A 23,790-nucleotide genomic window follows, 5' to 3' on the forward strand; every position below is an offset into this window, starting at 1 on the left:
CAAGCGATAGAATGCCTATCTCTCGTCTGCTTTACGTAATCTCAATTAATTTATTGCATAGTCCCTTTAAGAGTCCCATGCGAAATTTTGCAAGCGGCTTTCCCGCATATCATGATTGACCCAAATGATACGACTGAGATACAGCTCACGAACGAAGCAGTAGATGTCCTAGAAAGGAAGCCCAACAGCCAGTTGCGTCGACCAATTTTTCACGTCACCTCTAATGATCTGATTAAGGCATGGTTAATCCCATTGTTTCATCGCAATCGAAATGCGGTCGCAGCAGCTGGGATTGAACCCGGGTCCTCCAGCTCAACAGCCGAGCGCCCTAACTACTGAGCCACCAAGCATGGCGGGGCGCAAGGAAATAAAAAGACCAGGGTAATAATAACAATTTTTATTAACAGAAAAAAAAATACCTAGAGTGGAGAACAAAATATCTGCTCATGATACATCAACGGGCACAAAACAGAACAGTTTTTTTCTTTTCCTACAGCAGTATTTACAGCAATAAAAACCACCTAGCAAAAAAAAAAAAACATAGACACACTGATGAACAGTTTCAAGACTTGCAAAGAAAAATAACACTCAACCATTATAATTTCTCCGTAACAGTCTCTGCATTGAGGAACATGAAAACAAGGGTGCTACCCTTGTACTGCCTAAATGATTCAAGGAATGGAACGTGTATGCATCACACAATGTTATAAACCTCAAACTTAAGCTACAAAAAGAGAGGCCTTCACTGAATGTTGTTCACTGACCCCAAACTTTTCGCTAAGCAGTGCAAGCTTTACACCACAAGGTTTATTTTGGGACTACCATTAGTCAGGTGCTATAATTAGCACATCACAGAACGAAAGCACAAAACAAAACAGTAACAAAAAAAACATAAAATGCGACCCTCTATAATCTCTAAGCATTGGATGGAAACAAAAAAAAAAGGTTGTGAATGGCTGATTACTACACCACATAAGATATATTTATACTAACTGGATAAAACAATGTCTCAAGGATCAACCTTGAGCTTAGTAATACCAAATATAAGTAGCGCCGACAGGAAAACAGCAAGACCAAAGAGCAGTAGTGGTGACAGGAGCCGATGCAGTCGATGCAAGGCTGCTTTGATGATCCACAAGGTAATGTGTATGTGAGCTAGCGCTACTCAACAAAACTGTGACATGATTTGTAAGGAAACCAAGTGCGTGCCTCAACAGCACTGGAGCATTAATATACATATGCACAGCAGAACCCCGCCATAGTAAACTCAGATACAGTAAAGTGAAACCACAGTCCCATTTCGCCTTACATGACTGCACATTTTTTTTAATTCATAGTAAACATTTTTCTTAAAGAAACAGCTAGTAAAGCACATCTGGCCGGGCGATGTACTTCTCACGGAATGATGACATCGTGGAACGTGAGAAGTCTAGGTTCGCTAGGTCAACAGTCGGAGGCAAATGGATACCAAAAATGATAAGGCGGCACCGTTTTTTTTTGTTTACATGGCTTCACCAGCAAGCTTCAACGTTGCGAGGAGAAACCAAATTTTAGATGGCCTCGGGGCTGTGTGGCAAGGCGCGTGGTGCGCAAGGAAAAAAAAAAAGAGAAGCTAGCTATGAACGTAGAAAGAAGGCAGCATGGGTCGCCCAGAAAAGAATGCAGTAAAAAGCAGTGAGGTGTAGGAGAAGGAAAAAAAAGAGCACACATTCGCAGCACAAGAGTGCGAAGCACGGGGAAGCGTGGGTGGTTTAGCTGCACTTAATAACTGTGTCACGCGCGTTTCTTAACTATTGCCTCTTAAATGACTCTGAGGCTGCCGAAAACATCGTGTTCACGCAAAAAACATTGGCTTTCATGTGGCATCAAACTCATGTCGTATTTGTAGACGTGTTGTATTCGTGCAAATGCAGTCCCTTCACAAGACTTGAACGAAAACGGGATAGAATGCGATAACTGAAAATAATTATCACATAAACTCGACGATAAGAGCAGGATGGAAGGTACCTATTTTGGGGTGTTTCTTTTATAAGCCAACACTTAGCGTTTAGTTTGTAGCCAATTAATTACAAGCCATATTCCTCTGAGCCATGCAGTCCTCATCGACTGAGACCCTGATATAGTAAAGATTTTTGTTGGTCCAAGTAACTTTACTATAGAGGGGTTCTACTGTACTAAAAAAACAATACTGCAGAAAATTCACCGTTAACACAGCAGCCGCTATTCGCAGCATTCAGCACAATAGTCTTTTGGTTAACTTATTGCAAACACTGATCACTGAAATCTCCCTGAAGTTAGGCTTGCGACTCTGAAAAAAAAAAATGTATAAAATGGCATAAATGCCGCACATTATTTTAATCCCCCTGGGAAACATTAGGGTCCGAAAAAGTCCAGCCCTTCGGACCCTACAAGACCAGTCCCGTGCTTTCAGCACCATCTGCCCATTAATTAATCAAGCCAAAAGATGGTTAAGAATCGAAATTAAATTAAAAAAAAAGGAGAAGACGGAAAGGCATATCACAGAATGAACAAGACAGACCTCAGACACACAGACTACGATTTGTTCGCAAACTTCGTTCAATGGCTTGTGGCAATGTTTCAAACGACGACGATGAGACAAGGTCTTGGCCAACAGCAGGGCAGGAGACAAAGTGGACAAGGAGGATGACGGTATGAGTCTTTGGTGCCATTCACCCGACCCACAATGGTTGGCTTGGAAGGGGTGAAGGTGTGACTGTGAGTGAAAACCTGTGTGGGACAAACCAAGAGAAACAAGATCGTCAAAACTGACGAGTAAACCAGTTGTGGTTAAAACTTGTCAGCAAGCGACATACTTCCGCAAAGCATTGTGAGCGCTACTCAGTATAGGCTTATACATGGGTGGCTACAGTGGGAGTTGCCGCTTTACCAGCTATCAACAAACCAATTCATAAAATTCACTCTTCTTGAACAGACAACCGGTCCAGCTGCATGGCACGCTGCCGCGCGTGCACTGTTTTGCAGCAATGTGACATATTCAAGGCATTTTATAGGCACTCTGTTTAAGGGAGGAAGAGGGTCTTAGAAAAAAAATTTTATTAATGAAGTCACAATTATGAAACCTTCAGGGAACATGTATTTTTGCGTGCTGATTCCAAATATTGAATTTAACTTCATGTGCAACAATTTCTTGAGCACTTATGCAGTATGTTGCATAACATTTTGTGCAAAGCTTTCAATAAATCCTGCTGCAGGGAACTTGCTAGAATGCATGCCATTGGTTGCTCTTGACATTAAGCTATGCAATAAAGCTAAAATTATTATCCTGCCTGCCATAGAAGTTGAGTTAGAGAATTTTGAAGTTCTCACTTCAGAAACAGGAAGACAAATTTTTCTTCCCATTTGTGAAGTACGAAGTTCAAAACCCTGTAACTCAACTTCTGTGATAGGCAGGATAACAATTTTACCCTTATTGCATAGCTTGTTGTCAAGACAAGTGGACGGCATACATTATAGAAAATTCCCTGCCGCAAAATTTCATTAAAGCTCTCCACAAAAAGTTACACAACATATTGCATCAAGTCCACAAGGACTTGTTGTACATTAAATTAAATTCCATATTTGGAATCAGCATGCAAAAATACATGTTCCCTGAAGATTTCATAATTGTGAGTTCATTAATAAAAAATTTTTTTCTAAGACCAGCTTCCCCCCTTAATGGCTTCAGCATGGCAACTACGACAAAGCAATTTTCGAGAACATGCCACTCTTGCGTATGCAAAGAAGAAAGCCAGACTACGTTGCTGTTCTAGTATACAGCACGATCGACACAACACCGGCATTATTTAACAAAAATTGATTACCTTTTTGTTTTTTGCTAAATATATGATTTTGGTGTTCTACCAACATGACAAGCTGTGCCTCACATTTGTGTCATGGGCGAGTCGCCAAGTCGGTCCACACAGAGTTCAGATAAAGACAGAGAAGCTTTGCTCCTTTAAAAAGAAAGGTTGCTGCACATGGCTTCTCAGACTTTTTGTACTTTTTGGCTTTAGCCTCTCAGCCACCCTATAACTGTGAGAGCTATCTAGGCTTGAGCATCTTACAGCACAATGCCCAGGGCAAGTGTCCATCGATTAGTATAGTTCACTGGGCCAACTGATGACTCCATTCACATAGGCTCCTCTAAATTCAAACGACATATGTCTGAAGGTCCAAGCAAGTATACTTTATGGCAAACAGTGAAAAAACTCAGGACCAGTGCAGACTAAAACTAATCTTTAAATAACACAGAAAGCATATAAAAGCAGATTCAAAATGCACACATGCGCAGAAAGGGCAAAAGGCCACAGTAGCCATCAATAAAAAAAAATGCCAGTATTGAAGCGAAAAGCTCCACTACCCTAGTCAACACTGCGCGAGCTGGCGTATGTCGGAGGCAGGAGCGTATGTCAGAGCACAAGTGACATCACGCATGGCGCAGGTGGCCCCCGCCGACTCTCTCGCTAGTGACTACTGCGTATGCGCCACTAGTAGCACTGAGGCACAGTGTTCCCCCCTCTCTTTCTTCTTTCTCCCTCCCTCCTTTATCCCTTCCTTTATGGCATGGTGGTTCGGGTGTCCACCCAGATATGTGAGACAGTTACTGTGCCATTTCCTTTCCTCAAAAACCAAACAAAACAAGTGAGCCAACAGCGTTCATAGAGTTCTTTGTTCATAGAGTTCTTTAGTGTTGACAACTTTGCAAGGAATGCTCATTTTCATGGAAGGAAAGGCGCAAACCGGCTCCGTGGCTCAGTGGAGACCTCAATCTCACTCCCATATACGTGGCTGGGTGTTCAACTGCAAAAGCCTGCTTTGATTGCGTTCTGTTCCGCACATTGGACTGCAAAAGCCTGCTTTGATTGCGTTCTGTTCCCCACACTGGATAGGCAGCGCTAATGCATTCTGGCCACATCTCGCTCTCTCACCACCGCCACATGTACCAAAACACGAATGAGGCGTCCGCATATCCAGGGAGCCAGTTATGTGCCCTTCCTTTCCTCAAAGCCGTCGCCGTCTAGAACACTGTCAACGCCAACGCCAACGAACACAGTGAATGCCGACATCTTTCGCTTTGTATATCCTGGATTAGCTGAGCTAATCTACATTAATTGTTTTTGCGCAGTTTGCCTCAATGTGTGCTGTTTCACCATACCATCCAAAGAACTACTTTTCTTCAGTCCAAGCCTGGAGTCTGGACAAGTACAGCTGGAGTCTGGACAAGTACAGCTCAGCCCGAGTAAATGTGACCTTGCAAAAGCCGAAGTCTGGACAAGTACAGCTCAGCCCGAGTAAATGTGACCTTGCAAAAGCCGAAGTCTGGACAAGTACAGCTCAGCTCGAGTAAATGTGACCTTGCCTTGAGCCCATAAAGCCCAGCTTTACTTGGAGCAACATAAACCTCAACAAATAATATGCTCATGTGATTGCTCAGTTCTATCAACGACATCACACATTCACACTCTTCCAGAGATGTCCAACACCCACCTGGCGACTAGACGGATACTGGCGATGGATGAGGAGGGTAAGGAGAAGACTGCCCCCCCCCCCCCCCCCTCTTCCTCACTTGCTAGGCTTGGTGGTGGTCTTGCTGGGTTCCTCAATTTCGATCTCGACAGCTGCTATGGGCTCCCGCCAGTAGGTGAATGAACTGAACTCCTCGCACGCCGAGAACGACTGCGCCCCGCAAAAGCCCTGCTCTGGATTGTTGTGAAGGGGCGGGAACACGTGGTCGACAACATCGCTCAGGCAGTGGTACCTGCGTAACAATTTACATTTGGAGCACCATGTACTCAGCAGTAGAGAAGACAAGAAGAGTAAGGAAATGAGAGGCCGGTTATGATACACATGTGGAAGAAGCCAACAGTCATTTCAATCAAAGACAGCATACGGGCATGATTTCTTTTTGTGGTAGTGTTAATCAAAATAGGGAAATTAATTGCATAACCATTCCTTAGATGGAAGATAATAGAAACCAGAAGAAAGGACAACCATGTGCTGCCTGTGGGATTCGAACCCATGACCTCCGTGTGTCCTGCGGCAACCCGCACCACTTCAGTTTCAACATGCCTTTCTCAATGATAATTTGATTTTAATGGCCCAAAGCTTGGCCAAAAGTGTGCCACGACACAACTGTTTCGTTCTGCACAAAGTTGATTCATTTTCTCAAACATTTAACTCCCCAGAAACCGCGGTCTAGGCCAGGGGCAAGCATTCACCCAACATGTCTATCTCAGCTGGAAGCGACACAATTACAATTCCTGGTTTGTTGCACACTCTGTACCAAGAGGACAAAACACAACAATACAGCTTCGACAGCATCATAAACAGCCATTAGGCTCAATCATAAATGGATAATTGGTGATCCATTACACTCAGCGCAACTCTAGCGAATTTTTATTATTTGTAAATATTGGTTCTACGGCTCTCCCTGGCTGCGGCAATGTTCGTCCAGCCGCAGAAAACATGTTCATCGCTGAGAAACTGTCTTGATCTCACCAAATTTTTCTTGTAACGGTTGCCCAGAGCTGGCGATACACGCATTTCATTATCTGGCCTTTTCTAGTCACGATTTTCAGTGAAACGAGCGTCTTTGTCAAAAGAACACAGCAATCCATCGATACAGGCGAACTTTAATTTGTACTCGGTGTTCTTTCCAGGTAGCAGAGTGCAGCCCAAGAAAAACGAAGCCGAAGCCAGGAGATTTGCGGAAACAGGATGGCTATAGCTGGTGCAAGACACTAAATTGGAGGTCAGCAGAGACGCTTTTGTTCTCGTTGACAAATGCGATAAATTATTGGTTGCGGTAGAAATGATGAACTCAACACAAGAAAAAAAAAGGGGGGGGGGGGATGAAAGTGCACATGGAAAAGCCACGGGCTTCCCAAGGCAGCACACTACTTACGAGGAGAGAAAATTCTGCATCAGCTCCAGCTTCAGCTCCCCTTTGGGGTTGATGGTGAAGATGCGCGAGACAGGGATGCCCACTGCACGGTATGCCAGCGTGTCCTGTAATCAAAGAGCGAACAAAAATTAGAGTGACAAACACACTGCATTCCCGCAAATTCGCTAAGTAAAGATCGGCAATATGAGGCAACCACATCAGGCTCTGTCTTTTATGGCTTTCACGATTTCGATGCACTCTTTTTTTAAAAGGAAAAAAAATAGAATTTACGTACTCTAGTATAAAATATAAATTTGCTCATGGGACGGCAACGTTTTTCTGGACTAGAAACTATATTCTTAAGGCACAACGGCTCAAAAAAAAATTGTCAGGGGCCGGTGACTTGGTCTTGCAAAAAGAATACTTAAAATGCTTAGGAATTCATTTTATAATCCCTTTAAGCACTGCCACAGAGCAATGAATATTTTTTTTTACAGACAGCTTTAGCTGCACTGTTTGCTTCTAGAAGGGGCGTAACACCTGGAGACTTACATTGATCTTATTGCCAAAGCCAGCATAAAATGGGTTCCCAGCGACGTTGAACAGTGCCTGGATGTCCCTGAGACAGCTGATCTTGAATTCCTCCGGTTTCTTCTCGATAACCTCCCTGAAACCGTGAAAATGCAAAAAGACAGGTGTAGACACTGGCGCAATGCAGACGTCACCAGAAAAATGTAGATATCACTGAAAGCAAGCAAAAGGTTGTGCGCACCATACGCTACACAATGTAGCATGTACAGAATTTTTACCTTAAATAATATAGTCACAGGCAATTTTTGTGACAAGAGTCAAGTACACGATGTACTCAAGAGAGGAAAGGAAGCAATTTGGGACATCTGAGCCCATCTCCTGTATTTCAGATCCCCTTTGTGCAATTCCTTCTGGGCCTTTAAGCCCAAATTAATTGATAATGGCGATTACGACTGAAATCATTGTTTACGATTACAACTGTTGCATGATCAAGATATCAAGGCCAGAAAAGCAATGCCAGTGACATTAACATCACTGTCTAAAAGAACAGGACAACCTATGCATGGAAGCCAAGTTTGAAAAAATGAGCACAGTGCAAGCTATTGCAGCAAATGTCGATGGTGAAAAATGGCCATACATCATGATGATGATGAGTATGGTGGTGGCTATACAAAGTTCTGTAACTTATTAACAGAATGTTCTGTGTTCCATCCCATGCCTTTCATGGCCTCATACTCTCATTTGTTTTCTCCGTGTGAACCTTGCACCAGCCAATTGCGCATCTGTAGACCATTTTGGAAAAGAGTCGAACGGCTCACCGTTCTTAGAGCTGCATTTGATTCTAAAACTACACACGAGTCCTCAGCGCAGCTAAACTTCGCATTCTGAATTTTATCTTTTTCTTCACTGAAGTTTCTGTATAACAACTGAACGAGAAAAGAATCTCGCCACTACTTCTCCATAGGTGTAGTGCCAGAAGGTAGCAGGTAGCATCAAACCACCCGTTCCTTTTCTATCTACGAGCAGCTCTCCCCACTGTTTCTCACAATTGCAATAAGAAAGAGGTTTTAGACTTTTGAGTTCCCCTCAGTGCAGAGACGCGACTGATTTTGCACCCCCAATTCTTCCACGAGTGCACCAAGCCTCAGGGCTGCATGGATAACACAACCGCAGATGACACATTCTAGAGGGGTTGCTTTCCCCGTGCTTACATGCCCCTCATGGCCCAAGAATATCTGGACAGCACTAACTGGCCAGACATTTAACCTGGAGAAAGCCTCTTATACAGCTCATCGTCTTCCTCAATATCATCGGCCAGAAGAGCAAGGTTCCAGGATAGTTGGTTATGCACTGTACTTTGAAACAGCGCGAAGAAACGCGGACAACACGAAGAAACGACACACACGAGCGCTGACTCACAACTTGTGCGGACCACATGAACAAACGACACACACGAGCGCTGACTCACAACTTGTTGTGAGTCAGCGCTCATGTGTGTCGTTTCTTCGTGTTGTCCACGTTTCTTCGCACTGTTTCCAAGTACAATCATCGGGCAAGTGGAGTCCGCTGTGAGACTCCAAGTTTCCTCTCAAAGACTTCCATTTACTGCTGTTTTAAGCCAGTTAAAACAGTTTGTTCCAGGAAATTTCTTAATCTTGTTATTCCACTGCACTTGTTCATGTGCTGTCACCACACTGTCGCCCCCTACATACAGCTGCTATTGGATAAATAGTTTCGCCACACAAACTCCGACCAGTGGCAGAGAGAAGGGCGACAGCAAAGGGAGACCCACTTGTGGAAGGCGTTGATGAGAGAGGTAGGCGACAGCAGCAGAGGTCCGTCGGGCAGCCACAGGTCGCCCTGTCTCACGCTACGCAGGTACTCGCGCGTCAGGTGCGCCTGGCCGATGGCGCGTGCCGACAGGTAGAGGAAGTGGTAGCCGTTGGCATGGATCTTGGTGAACAGCTTGGCCACCCCGGACTGGGCCCAGTCCCTCCCAAGGATGGGCATGATGTGGCCCAGCACATCCGACCTGCCACAAGGGGGAGGAAGGCTTTGCATTCAGTTCCACGTGCCCAGCAGGTTTTTTCCAAATGGTCTTTTAACATGAAGAAACACTGCTCTTGCACATCGAGCTGGTTAAGAAAAACCACTTGCAACACGAGTGTAGCTAAAAGTGGATATTACAAAACCTGCTTGACACACTGCTGCCATACCATGAACTGTTACTGTCCCCTCCAGCTGCCAACTTTGCACACTTATAACATGTATGCTAACTTATAATGCACAACGTTAGTGTGAGCCCACGGGTGCACCCATCTTGTACTGCTACAATCAGAAGCTCTGCCAATATTATGCCAAGCATATGGTGTAGTGGACAACATGAAAACAATGAAACCGACCTATGCACTAGTTTTACTCATGTGCAATGAGCAACGCCAGGAGCGGTAACACTAAAGTTTCTGATTTAGCACCACTGCAAATATGAAACAACTGCGCCCGCTCACCAAAGACTAATGTACTGGCAACAACAGATGCATGTAAAACATTAAATTGTCACTGCGGCGATTACTGCTTGCATCTGCATGAAAGCACCTGGCTCACTCAATGAACAAAGCCAGCTGGCAGTCAAATCACCTGTCTTTACAAGCTAAAGTATGAAGAACTGATATTTTACCCTAAGCCACCTTGCCACAAAGACACAAGCATCACATCCAGTTATGACTCTGTGCTTGAGCTATATGTTGGAATAGTTTTCGAGAAGGTTGCTATCAGATATTTGGTAAAATTTAAGAGCAGCATGCCTGTTTCCACAAAACAAAAGGCTAAGCCACCAAGAGAACTTCAGGTGAGGGTGGGCCATCATGCTCACTTGGTGATGGTGCCGTCAATGTCTGAGATGACGATCTTGTCGTCATGGCGCCAGAGGTAGATGTGGCACATGCAGCGCGTCGTGCCCTGGTAGGCCGTCGTCACACTGAACACAGCCTCGTTGCGGCCACTCTTGAGGTTCAGGCTGGCCTGCAATGTGACGCCATGAAAGCAGTGAGGGAGATGGCAGAGAAATGAAGTGACGCAAGAGTCATCTTCTGACATCACACACACAATCCAGAGTCACGACTCAGTTTGTGCATAATCTAGGGTCTGCAAGAGCACTTCCTGACCACGAAGAATCGTGCATTTTTGGGAACGAAATTCGGGCAATAAATGTTTTCGAAAAAATGTCGCAACATTTCTTCCATATCAATCCTCAGCAATTTCTCAGTGCGTGAGGCAGCTGACTGGATCAAAGCAAATGCATGCATCGTCTTTAACACATCAATTGAGAGGAGAAAAAAGATTTTGCAAGTGTTTCCACTGGCTCAGCTGACAGCATAGAATAAATGCTCTCTTGTTTCCAACAGGGTTTAGCAATGAATCAGTATGCACCTAGCATTTTTGTCCACGCTGTCTATGTATAATCCTATCCTTATCTTTTACGCATCACCAGCACAAATGTTTCTGATGTTTGTTTCTGCTTCTACACTGCAGTCACTAGAAAAGCACAACTAGACTCACAATCTCGTCGGAGGAGAGTCGAAGAGACTTCTTGAACTTGTCGCAGAAGTAGGGCCGCTTCTCTCTAGGCATCTTGCGCTGCTCAGAACCTGCCCTGCCATGCGTGTCAGAGGTCTCTGCTTCACTCGACGTCGACGCATACTGCTCTTCTTTGCACTCACGCGACACCTCACTGCATGGTTAAAAAATGCATGAACATTCACTGACTTGTGCTACAAGTCTCAATAAACAGCCTTCCCCCGCCCAGTGTTATCGAAAAGGCTTGCATGTACCAAGCATAGCAATCCCCCCCCAAGTTCTGTTACATCATGGTTCAAATCACTGCAGTGATGTCTATGAATTAATTAAGGGGTGACACCGGTCTTAGACCTATTTTCCTTATTTTTAGTCCAATCCTAATGAAACTGTATTAACTTGCTCAGTTTTTTTACCGATTTCAAATATGAAATTGCTTTTTAAATTAATTTGTCAGTTCCTAAGACAATTAATTTTGATTAGTCATTTATTAGTACCTCTGTACAAAAAAAATAGCTCGATAAAAAAGAATTTTTAACCCATGGCTACATAGTATGGTGAGTAAACAGTGCAATAGTCACAGCAATTTTTTTCATTTTACCCTCATTAGTAATTTTACAGCACTTAGAATAGCAGCATTCAAAGTGTGAATATCGTGCATCGATAAACTTTGCAAAATTATAAATTCTTGAAGCGTGATTGAACAATTGTGCTTCGATTATTGCATACCTTGTGCCTTCAGCTTCCCTTAGCAAACAGTATAACATGTCTATTTGTTCTAGACGTTGAGATATTGATGTACTAAGACAGCCAGTCGTCCAAAATTTTCACGGTGTTAAATCGCCTGCTCCTGCACAAATTGAGCCCACACAGTGATCTAAAGTTAATATTATGGTCAAAATACCGATTTCCTGGAGGAGAAAACTGGTAGAGTTTAAGAATAATAGCTATAGGCTCCAAAAATGTCCTTTTAAAAAATTTATTTTTGGGTAGTTTTTTGGTCCCAAAGACGAGTGTCCCCCCTTAAAAGACCACGCTTTCTTTGAAAGGGCACAAGCAGCATACTTAACCTGTAATTACAAAAGCCTTTTACTGTAAATGGCAGTGAGAAGTCAAGACACCTTTAAACCACACAGAGCAGCACTGCCTCTACAAACAATTAACAGAAAACGTGGTTACTGTAACGGACTAGTAGTTAAAGGACAAAGTAAAACAGATTAGCCAGCGAACACGCTAACAATTGCTTGCTTGCATCATTTAATTTTTCAATGAATCTTGATTTGCCACATTTAATCACGTCCACCCAAAACCTCAGTCAAATGATGTTATTTCCTTTCAGTTTCCTTTAGTTTGATGCCTTTATCAGTTTATGAGTTCCTTTATTAGTTCGGCGCCTTGAGGCTTCCTAGAATTATTACATGAAAGCATTTACTGCTGCTAAGGAAAACGACAGATGTTTTCACGGCACATACAGACTTCAGTCTTCTCACATAAAGCCGCACCAGTTTACACTTTCTGTAGAAAACAGCCAGCGCACAAAATGCCAAGATTCTCACATTTTGCCGAGTGGAGTGGAATGGGGAGGATCGATGAGGATCACTTCATCTCTGCAAGGGGGAATGGGATCTGAGGTCTTCACTACCACCTCCAGGCCTTCACTGCCATCACTCACACCCAAGTTTTCATCGCTATGCTGGAATGAAAAAGAGAAAAATCATGTCAACACTGCAAAGCCATGCAATGCCTTGCCAGTCCAAATAATACGCTGCTGGTAGAAGACAAATGCCGTCTTTATATATTAGCCTCGACAACAGTGGAATCCACGTGTTGATTTGGGACGCCAAACCGCACAATTTAATTCAATTACACGCTGAAGTGAAGTAGTAAGAGTGCATCAGTATATTTCACGTCCCAGGGTACTTCCCAAGGCTGCAAAACTTCACTACAAAACCACAGCAATTTTTCCTTGAGGCAAAAGCTCTTTGAAATACAGTAGCAGAACTGCCTTTTAAAATCTGGTGAATGACACTGCATGAAAAAAAAATTAATATCCTCCGTTTTCACTACAGATCACTTACATAGGCTTTAAGTGAAATCATAATATCACGATAAACAGTGTCATCTGTGTACTAGGTGTCTTTGAAGGCAAACAGCGATGTCCTGCGTGCCAATATCTCAGCAACAGAAAGCGGAAGCCAGCAGAGCATGCAAGTCTGTGCCTCTGCTAAGAAAAAAAATCTAAATAGAAACGAAAACTGAGCCTGGCAGCAAGCAACAACGCTCACCTGAGAGCCTGGCTTGTTGTCGACACCATCTGGCTTGGCCCCTGTGCGGCCCCACGACCACCACGAGTAGGAGGACTTCTTTTTCTTCTTGGGCATGTGGATGTCGGCCAGCTTGTCAAGTGTTTTCTGAAGAATATTGGTGGATAAAAACTCATGAACTAAACAATGAAGGGAATCAAGCTAAACGATCTATGTTTCAATATACAGTTGATTCCGACGATATGATCATGGTTGATACAAATTTGTAAAATTCTCTCGCCACATTGCACTGTTTACAATGGTACAACATATACAGTAAAAGCTCGTTAATTCGAATTCCACGGGGCCGCCAGGCCAGTTAGAATTAACCAAAATTCGAACTAATGAAAGTGAGCAAAAATGGACGCATTTGATGCCCGGAGGGCACGAAAAACATTTATTTAGCAAAACAATCTGTTATCTTCTGCTTCTTCTCTCTGAGGGCTACCGTAGTCACTCGGTCTTCTAGCGCGCGAATGCGACGCAGGGAGTCTTCTTCCCCCCCTTCAAAGCTGAAGAAAAGGCGTGCGACATTCAGCGCTCCCATAACTTCTGCCGCAGACGGACGCACGGGCTCTTGCTCCTCGTCGTCGTCCTCGTCTTCTGCCTCTTCTGGGACAGATTGCTCCCCAACAATTTCAGCGACAATGTCCTCATCACTTCGGGCACCGCACACTGCTGCATCCCTGTCTACTTCAACGTAATCATCAAAACTAACGCCCTGCAGCACAGCACGCACAGCCGCAGGCAGAGGCTCTGGACTCCCATCCCGTGCTTTTTTGCGATTTCCACTTTGCTGGCCTTCCGTTCGTCCACCTCGCGTAAAATCGCCACTTTCTCCTTCACCGTCTTGGCGCAGTATTTCCCACGTGAACACATCTCGCGGACACAAGCTCACAGCAAGCGGCGTGCAAAACGAGGGCTAAAACACTAAAACGTCGTTCCCCGAAGCAGTCGCGGCAGGAAAGACTGGTTAGTACTTGTTCCAGCACCCTAGCGGCGCCACCGATGGTTGTGCCATCTATCGTTCTGCCGTGAAAGCTTCCAACGATGGTTTTCAACAGCGGCGCTTGGCGGCGCGCAGTTCGAATTATGGGTGGCGGCGCCAATTTTTGAGTGAATTAACGAGCTGTTACACGCATAGACTTCTATGCACTGCGGACCGGACCACGATGACTATTTCGAATTATCCAAAATTTCGAATTCACGAGTTGTGAATTAACGAGCTTTCACTGTACACCCGAGAGAGACAGTTATGAAAGCCCTAGCAATTCGCACTTTGGACTGCCTCACCTCTGGCAAGGGCCTCTGGAACATGGCGAGGGACAGCAGGTGCGGGGCAATGGCACTCCAGTTGTAATACCTGCAAGGTGTTAAGTTCAAGGCTACAGATTTCAGCACACAAGAACAGCTCCCGAGATGAAAAGTGATGCTTCACTGTTTTCTTTTTTTCCCAATTATTAAGCACGGCTGCAGAGTGACTGAATGGCAACTTAATTAATGCTAGCGCCCAGTAATGACACGAAAATTAGCTTGAAATTGACACTTGATTCAAAACACACTGAGCCCATAGTCACAGCTGTGCTCAGAGACACAGCGGCTGATATCAAGCAGTCAAGCCTGACGAGAAATGCAACCCCAAAATACGTTAGTCTCCCGTGGTCCATATTTGGTAATCAGCAGCAGACTTGTGTATCATCCATGTGGTATTCGAAACCAATCATATACAGCCATGGCATCGGCCATCAGCTGTGCTCAACAGCTTTTGTATGGCCTATTGTTGTGCCTCTGTGTAGCAGAGACTTAGTAGTAGTAAGTGTTAAATGCAAAATAAAAACAAAAAGGAGGGTAAACGATTTTTGCTAACCCCCGGCATCTGCCATCACTAGGGCGGCGGCACCTGAGCTGGGCCAGCGGAAATAAAGGATAGCAGGCAGTTTGAAGAAGTGAAATGAAAGAGGTGAGGGGACAGTAAGAAAGGATGGAGGGAGAGAAAAATCTGCAATTCGCAAGATTTGGGAACAACTGAAATTTCATTCGTCAAAATAAAGGCTCAAAGTTGTTGCCACTGCAATGTGATTAATTAGAATACAGGTGCCTGCACAACATGCTATTGTCATAAGAAGGGCCTCTCAACAACTTGCCAAGGCAAGCATAGGATGTCACCGATGTCCAGAATGCACATAAATGCCCTCAATGAACACTATCTATGGTGTTCTGTGCGAATCTGTGGGCTCCAGACATGACAGCAATATCTGGCCAATATAATCATGAGCCTGCCCTTTACGTCACTCAATTCAAAACATTCAAACTATACTCACTTTCCACCCATCCGGACGACAAGGTCTGGGTTGTTAAGCACTTCGGGGTTCTCGCAGAAGTTGTCGTACGTGACGAGGAAGTGGGCAAACTTCTCCTCCATCATGGACTTTTCGCAATCTTGCAGACCCCCACACAGGGACATGGCAAGGTCCGAATACTTGTTCCTGTTTTGGGTGCAGGGACGAAAAGAAAGAGGACTGAGATTGATGATAGGAAAGCTTATTTTGATGGCGTCACTCAAAAAGTTAGGGCCACAGCTTCAAGACAGCAACACGAGGAACAAATTTCTAGCCGTTGTAAGCGAATGCATCCACAACAGAAATTTCCAACACAAAGTTTCTTTGCATTCACAGTATTGTCTTTATGCTGCCTACACTGCACACGCTCCATTTCCAAGTCCACTAAACCGACGTTACGTTCTTTCACCCTATCCTTCATCCTTTCCATCACAGTTTGGCTGGGTGAGAAACTTATCACTCCTTCTTTTGCCTAATAACCAATTATAATTATTATTTATGTCTAGTGAAAGCAACCTTTTCTTACACTAAAACATTGCTGGAAAAAATTTTACATAAGTGTTCAACACAGCTTTCCGGAGCACATGCGATGCTTAGATGAAAAAGTAAAAATCAACAAATATGAAAAAGGACAATCAATAAAGCCCCACAGCAACCGCAAAATGAGCTGACACATAAATAAAAGAAACACCATGGTTCCTCAATTGGGAGCCAAAACGTCCATCCACACTATTCTCTCCGCTAACCATGACTGCACACTCGTGTGTATATTGGCCATTTACTATACGAGTACTCACAGTAACAAGCACAGAACGCAAAATTATCACTAACGCTCCGTGACGCGGCACGTGTCGGGTGAGCTCTCTCTCTCACCTGCAGAAGTCGAAGACAGTGTGCCGCTCTTCCGTGTCACTATCCAGGCCGTGCAGTGTCGCTATGTGGCCAGCGCCGGGGTCGCTGTTGGGAGACTGGGACAACGACGGACCGTTGCCAGACTCGGCATCGTCGTCTTTGCCTCTCGGCGAGTGTGCCGACCTGGGCAAAACAAACAGCCAGGCACCTCTCATTTCATGGAAGCCATTTGTCAACGCCTAACCATTCGAAATAGCTGCACAGTGACAGACCCCTATCAAAAAACAGGTTAGACCATTCTCAACTGCCATACAGGTGATAAGTGCTTTCAGGAGAAGTAGCTACAACTTTTGCGTTGCTGTTATGAAGTTTTGTCACTAAAGTAGAAAGTTCATAACAGTCCACCAAAAACAGCGCCAAAATAGAGGCAATGATGGCTTTTGGGAATTGACTGCATGCTTCTGGAATCTTACAAGAGTCATTTACGCATGATGAGAAATATGCCATAGAGCATTTAAATTTAATGTGCAGCACAGAAATTCCAGCTTTATTAACAACAACATCATTGTGCAGCAAACACACACATCTGAGATGCAACAGTGTTCTCCCCTGAGGAGAAAAATCTGTGGAACAATATGTAAAACAGTGTCTGGAGCAATATGTGGAACAAGTCATGAAACAATGTGCAGAGCAATGTGCGGAAATATAAGTGGAAAATGTGTGCAACATGATGCGAGCCAAAGGATCTGCAAGATATATTTACCAAAACTTTATAAAGTAGAGGGCACGTGTGGAACAAAATGCTGAAATGTGTGAAACAATGTGTGAATAAAGGGATCAGTGAGAATTTCTTTACCTAAACTTTGGAAAGTAGAGGGCCGCAACTTCTGGGTCTAGCTCCCTAGGGTCAAGGTCATCTAGAAAAATACCATCCTTGGCTGCTGCAGCATCTTCCTTCTGCTTCTTTGTCGGCTTCATGAAGCTGAGCACACCGCCCAACATCGAGTGCTTACCGCCTTCTCCACCTGCGTAAAAAGTGTGCTCACATGAAAATAAGAAATTGGAGGGGAAGGGGCCAAAGAATAACTGACTGGCAGTTACTACATCTATCTGCTATCAGTGATGCTGAAAGTGCCGTTCACCATGGCACACAACGGCGTGCTTTCTGTGCTGAGGCGCCAAAGGCACACGCATTAGTTCATGCCACTGCACACAGAGGATGATACAAATTCGTTATGAGGTGAACAGCACAACTCTCTTTTCCTCACTTGCCCTTCGTTACAACTACGCTGCCAATGTCACATAACCGGAAGATGTGCCCTTAACAGCTGTCGCTGTAAAAACATTTCCAAAGTTCCTGTCGTACTTCAGGGCAAAGAAGAGAATGACATCATTGCTGGGACATGCCCACTCACCCAGCTTCTCTGCGGCATCCTCCTCATCTGAAGACAGTGGCACTAAGAGCTTGGAGTCCTGGGTGTCCCTGGAGAGCCTGCGGACGCTGCCATTCATGGCCGACGTCGCCGCACTGATCTCTTCCTGGGAGAAGCGCGAGGCATTCGGGATGTGCGGCAGCTCACCCCACGTCCAGCTGATGGTGTTCTCCTCTGTTTGGCTGTTGGCGTCCATCATCTGGTTCTCGTACTCTGTGTCCGACTTCGGACTGGATGGCCTGCTGTGGTGAGGGCTGCAACACAGTATGCCATAAAAGAATTAGCACCACTTTTTTTTTCTTCCGGTTACCATTTAAGCCTCCTTTATTTGTCCTCACACCTTCAAGTGACCGCCAAATATGACCTCACCTCCAGTGCAAGCATTCAGCTGCACCAAGATTCACTTTGACTCTGTTGCAATAAGTTGGCCCCGGATATATCGAATTATTGCTTACATCGAACTAACCCTCAGAGTATCCCACTGAAAATGTAATGTAAATGTAAATGTAATGAAAATGTAAATGTAAAAAGTAAAGTCGTTTCATCTGCGTTTACATAACTCCTGTTAAGCAAACATTTAATATATCGAACTGCGTGTCAAGTCCCTAAATGTGGTGCTTCTCCTAACAGTGCTCCCGCGATCTCTTTTTGCACACGGAGAGAAGATTAGTTGGTGTCTTTAAGTTCACCACAATACAAAAAGCAGTGGCGTTTGTCCAGATTATCAGAACTGCACATCTAATTTATAGCACCTGTTGACAAGCAGTGTTCCAGCTTTGTCTGTCCCAGTCAAATAACTCGCAATGATACAGTTAGATATGGATACGGCAAAGTTGGCAAATGTCAGCAATGTTGCGTTACATGCAGTTTTCGCGTGAGGACTCAAAAGGAGAATGCCAAAACGAAACCAACATAACCAACATAAGGATATAGGTGAAAGCACCTAGAAGCGTTCACAGTAAAGCACCATTATTCGAAGTTTTAAAAATGGAAAAACATTTCGCAATGGCGGCGGCAGCAGCCGCCACCATCTCCTCCATGGAGTGCACGACGCTGCTACGCATAGGGTGGTGTGGAGGGGTGATGGGGGAGAAGTGGGGGAGGTGGAGGATTTGGAGGTGCTCGCCTCTTTCCGCGTGTCCTCTTACTTGGTCTCCCCGGTCATTGCCGAAGATAGTTTTCATGTGACGTCACAGGCAGCATCTTTGGGTGCAGCAGTGACTAAGTAGGAAATGCTCCTTTGTCCCTGTGCCCTGGCGAGTGGCCTCCTCAGCATTTTCAACCCCCCACCCTCCCTCCAACTTCCCCCATTCACTACCATTCACCCCTAGACCGCCTCCCCCTTCATGCCTAGCCTCAGCTGCATTGCCATAAAAAGTATCTGGTTGGCAATAAGCAGATTAGGAAAACAGCCAGGCTTTCGCTGTGCTTTCTCGGCCCAAAGATGGCAGCCAACGGGACGTCGATGACAGCTTTTGTTGGTAATGAAGGCAAGGCTACAGGTCTACAGGGGCGGAGCGCATGCAACTGTCATTCTGCCAAAGTGGGCAGACAAGGGAAGGGAAATGAGGGGCTTGTTATGAGTCTTATGACACACATATGAACGAAGCCAATAGCCACCAAAACCAAGGGGTCATTAGGAAAATTCTCTTTCTTTTAATTTGTTGAGTTGATCAATGAAAAATTAATAGCGCAACCACCTCGTCACTGAAAGATAATTGATTAGAAAATAGAACACAAAAAACCATATCCCGCCGATAGGACCCGTGGGTTTGGATTCGGATCCCATTCGGATTTGGCGGCATATGGTTTTCCACTTTAACCAGTTATCTTCAAGCGATAAAATAGTTACACTATTATTTTCCATTGGTCAAACATTTCCATTGATCAAATATTACAAAGTAAAAGAAGCAGAGAGAAAAATTCCCTAACGCTCCTTGGTTTCGGTGACTATTGGCTTCTCATATTTCGCCAACTAGTCCGGCTGCACGACGTTGCACCTGGCCACATGGGGCATTGCACTCTCCGCAGCAGCTCCATTCAGTCACTGATACAGCTGGCGCCATCTCTGGGAAGCTTCGTGTAACTACACAAGCCTAGAAAATTTGCTGTAATAAAAACTTTTGCCTTGAGTTTCACTGTTGAAAGTTAGCAGTTGTGTTACAATTATGCCCTCAATAACAGCTATTGACAAGATGCTATGTTTTAAGAGAAAACTAATAACTACACGTGGGGACTATATTCCGCTTCGTAAGAAGGGAGTGTTTTGGCTCTGCAGCTTCTGCTGCATTGGCAGAAAAAGCTGTCAAGGAAAATGGACTCTATCCTCGCCTATACCACTCCCGGCACGCGTTAGCAGCCACTGCTGGAATCACATGACCAATCGAGCGATGGGCGCGCACTGCTTGTCTCTTAGCTACATCCTTTTTATTTGCGCTGCTGTTGTAGTGCCACATGTCGTGACTCTACAACAGCGAAAGCTGGTGAGCTACTGCGTCTACCCTGGAGAGGCACAGATGACGTAGGAGCACGGCGCGTTGTGGCAACCGCATGCGTTCGCTTACTGCGATCATAGACGCTGCTGTGGCCATGGACATTTTGTTATGAAACTTTCGCATGGTTATAGTGAATTGCAAGTAAATATTTGGAGCAGCGACCGCCACAACGCCTTCATTACATGTAGGTCACGCATACGCTCTTCAATGGGGGCAGCAGTGGGGAATTGAGAAACTTCTTCACATCCAGGAGTTCTCAACATGGAGGCTCGTTACATCCAGGCTTAAATGTAATACACATCAGCCAGCACTGCTCACCTGCGAGGCGGTGTCAAGTCCCCGTCGCTGTATGGATGGAACGCCCCGCCGGCTGGGAAAGTTACAGACAGCCTCTTGGGCGTCATGGTGCGTTGCCACTCCTCACGTGCAGCACTGAGGTCTGCCGGCATGGTGACGGATCGGCTCATAAACATGGCCGCCGCTGCCGTGGAGGTTGATGGCGTCATCTGCGGTGACGGGGAGGAAGACGACGGCGCAGTGACGCCAATGGCTGTGCTTGCACTGCGCTCGTCTTCAAAGTCACTGTCCATCTGGAAGATGTCCTGGTCGTCATGCGCTGGCGTGGACATGCGACTGTGGGGGTCCTCGTTGATGCGCGACCTCCGCCGCACGGGGTGTTTCTTCTTTCGCCGCCTTTTGCCCTGCTGCTGCTGCTGCTGTTGAGGGGGATGCTGGTTGTTCGGCACGACATATTTTGATTCATCCAGCTGCTCGTTTTGTTCATCCGCCAGCCTGTCCTCTTCGTCTTCTTCACAACCCGTAATGGCAACCTCCGTCTGGACACCAATAGACTCTTGGGGCCTCTGTCGCGACTGCAGAATGGGAGACGGCTTGTGTACTCGTGCTGTGGAAGGCCGTCGTGGCTCTAAGGAGGAGGCGACGGGAATCGGAGTAGCTGGCGTTGTGCCGGTGATGGTGGGCAGTTCGTCACCAGTGTCCGTCGCCACAAAATCCACGTGTGGCTGGCATTCGGGACGGTTACTCTCGTCCAACCGCTGACTTAGCGCCGCCTTCAGCTTGTTCAACTCTTCACCGATGTCGTGGCAGTCGGGCAGTGGAGATGTGGCAAGATGAATTGGCACATGGTCCTATTTGGGGAAATTTTTTTTTATGCTCATCAAGCTCTGTCATGTAATGTTTCTAATCATACGTTATCATGAGATGATGCATTTTTCAGCAATATGGAATTATAAAATGATGCAATGCCTTCTAGCGCATCAGCCATAGCATAAAGACACCTGCAAACGTAGCATAAATTCAAGCATTTTTATAAACAGGAAATGCTCCCCAAGCACTGGGATGCAGTAAACAAGTTTTTCCACCATTAAAATGACAAAAACATTATTTGTGAAGATGCAAATGAAGCATGTGCCCAACATTTTAAGTCCTAATGAAGCATCTGCTGACTGCAGTAAACAAATAGATCAAGCTGATTTCTTACATTAACCAGTGCCAATATGGGTGATTTTACCGAAGAGCAAAATTCTCAGTAACCAATACATTACAAAGTATTTATTGGGACCACTTTAATCAATCACTGTTGTAAGAATAATGCTGACTCTTACACGAGGAGGGACACAAAAAAAGACGCCAAAAAGAATATCATCTACTGAAATTACACATAAAACAATACTGGTTGTTTAGAAGAAAAACAAACAAAGAGTGTGCCATAGATTAGGCAAAAAAAAGCTAATAGAACCATATATTCCAATCTAGCATAACTACCACAGAGGCTGGCAGCAGACTCACCGAATCTTCAGTGACTTCCTCAACGAAGAACGCCTCACCAGACTCCCCAAGCTTCATGTGAATATCTACAGGCTTCCCATTAATCTCAATGTCGACCTGCAAGAAAGGTTGACTACTGAGGAAATGCACACAATATCCTAATATAGCACACCTGCAGAACAGCACTACTTGCAACCTTTGCTAAAACAAACGTCAGCAATAAGAGACACCTTAGTGACAACAACCATGCAAAACTTCAGACCTGATAAGAAAGGACGTGATACCATGGTACAAGGATTACCGCAACAACTCTTTAATGCCAAAGGAAAACACTTTTTTTTTCCTCGGTGAACGTTTTTTTCTAATGAATGGCACACGCTTTGTGCACAGAAGAAAATTTCACTACAGGAGCATTGAAGACGGCTCCACCGAAATTTTTTTCTCTGTAAAAATTGACCAATGGATCCTTCTGGCTATGCTGATGTTTGCATGACAGTAAAAGATGCATTTAATGCTGACAAAATTTGGTTTTAAACATTTCCTGCCACTTGAGTCAAAAGTTGTGACAGCAGACAAAAAAGGTTTGGTTTGGTTTATTCGGTTTAACGTCCCAAAGCGACTCTAGCTATGAGGGACGCCGTAGTGAAGGGCTCCGGAAATTTCGACCACCTGGGGTTCTTTAACGTGCACTGGCATCGCACGGTACACGGGCCTCTCGAATTTCGCCTCCATCGAAATTTGACCGCCGTGGCTGGTATCGAACCCACGTCTTTCAGGTAGCAGACAAAAAAGGATCCAGACATACAAGCTAGACAAGTAACAGGTCCTATTGCATCTTTGCTGGCTAGTTCTTTGACCCAGTAACCAACTAGCCTAATTAAAAGCCTTAGCACCAAAAAGAGGCCTCTGTGAACACCATTTCAAAGTAAATGGCGATGTAGCCCGGCCTCAGGGATCTGTGAGAAAAAAACACTGATGCGCCACGGTTTGCTTGCGGAAACGGACAGTTGTGATATTTGTACCCAGTTTTCTTTTAGTTTTTCACACTAAAAAAAATCTTCGCTTTCAGTGAAAGCAGCACATTTGTCATTAGAACATGATAAACTATCGACACAGACAAACAATTCATCCTCAGTGTCCCTTTAAGCTCGCCTGCTTTATTGCAAAAAACCATGTTATTGGTGTATAACGCAACATACAAAACAAAAATTGAAGTCAAATACTATGTTTCAGCAGCTTCACAGACCTGTTGCACTGAATGTCCCTCCAAAAATTGGAGAGAAATCTCTGATGATTAATTCCCTTGCCTGCAGCCACACAGATAGGCATTCAATATGTTCTGTATTACAAGATACTCAATTAGGGGCCTTTGTTGAGACAGTGCCTCAAGATACATACACAAGGGTTGGCGGTGTTGCTTATCAGTCCACTCTGGCTATAATCAACTTCAGTCCAACTGACTATGAGTGAGTGTGAGGATCTGAGCAACTCCGTGTGAGCTCCAGGCAGTCCAAATGAGTAACAGTTTATGGATTTTAGTTTAAGTCTGAATGCACCCAAGACAGTCTCGGT

General features: G+C 44.9%; 1 protein-coding gene across 3 annotated transcripts in view; it reads right to left on the reverse strand.

Moving 5' to 3' along the window:
- Positions 1-382: 382 nt before the first annotated feature.
- The window catches only part of Lpin (phosphatidate phosphatase LPIN), a 151,432-nt gene continuing 128,024 nt past the window's right edge, over positions 383-23,790 (reverse strand). For all 3 annotated transcript variants that reach the window (XM_077665892.1, XM_077665891.1, XM_077665893.1), the window contains exons 3-18: positions 22,240-22,335; positions 20,749-21,578; positions 17,918-18,189; positions 17,359-17,527; positions 16,524-16,685; positions 15,633-15,797; positions 14,605-14,674; positions 13,294-13,419; positions 12,565-12,701; positions 10,994-11,165; positions 10,308-10,456; positions 9,228-9,467; positions 7,457-7,571; positions 6,926-7,029; positions 5,509-5,779; positions 383-2,748 (exon numbers count right to left, since the gene is read on the reverse strand). In XM_077665892.1, coding sequence (XP_077522018.1) covers positions 5,584-5,779; positions 6,926-7,029; positions 7,457-7,571; positions 9,228-9,467; positions 10,308-10,456; positions 10,994-11,165; positions 12,565-12,701; positions 13,294-13,419; positions 14,605-14,674; positions 15,633-15,797; positions 16,524-16,685; positions 17,359-17,527; positions 17,918-18,189; positions 20,749-21,578; positions 22,240-22,335 — 3,003 coding nt within the window. In that variant the 3' untranslated portion in view covers positions 383-2,748; positions 5,509-5,583. The remainder of the gene's footprint in view (positions 2,749-5,508; positions 5,780-6,925; positions 7,030-7,456; positions 7,572-9,227; positions 9,468-10,307; positions 10,457-10,993; positions 11,166-12,564; positions 12,702-13,293; positions 13,420-14,604; positions 14,675-15,632; positions 15,798-16,523; positions 16,686-17,358; positions 17,528-17,917; positions 18,190-20,748; positions 21,579-22,239; positions 22,336-23,790) is intronic.

The sequence above is a fragment of the Amblyomma americanum genome, chromosome 5, assembly GCF_052857255.1.
Source record: "Amblyomma americanum isolate KBUSLIRL-KWMA chromosome 5, ASM5285725v1, whole genome shotgun sequence".
Classification (NCBI taxonomy): Eukaryota; Metazoa; Arthropoda; class Arachnida; order Ixodida; family Ixodidae; genus Amblyomma; species Amblyomma americanum.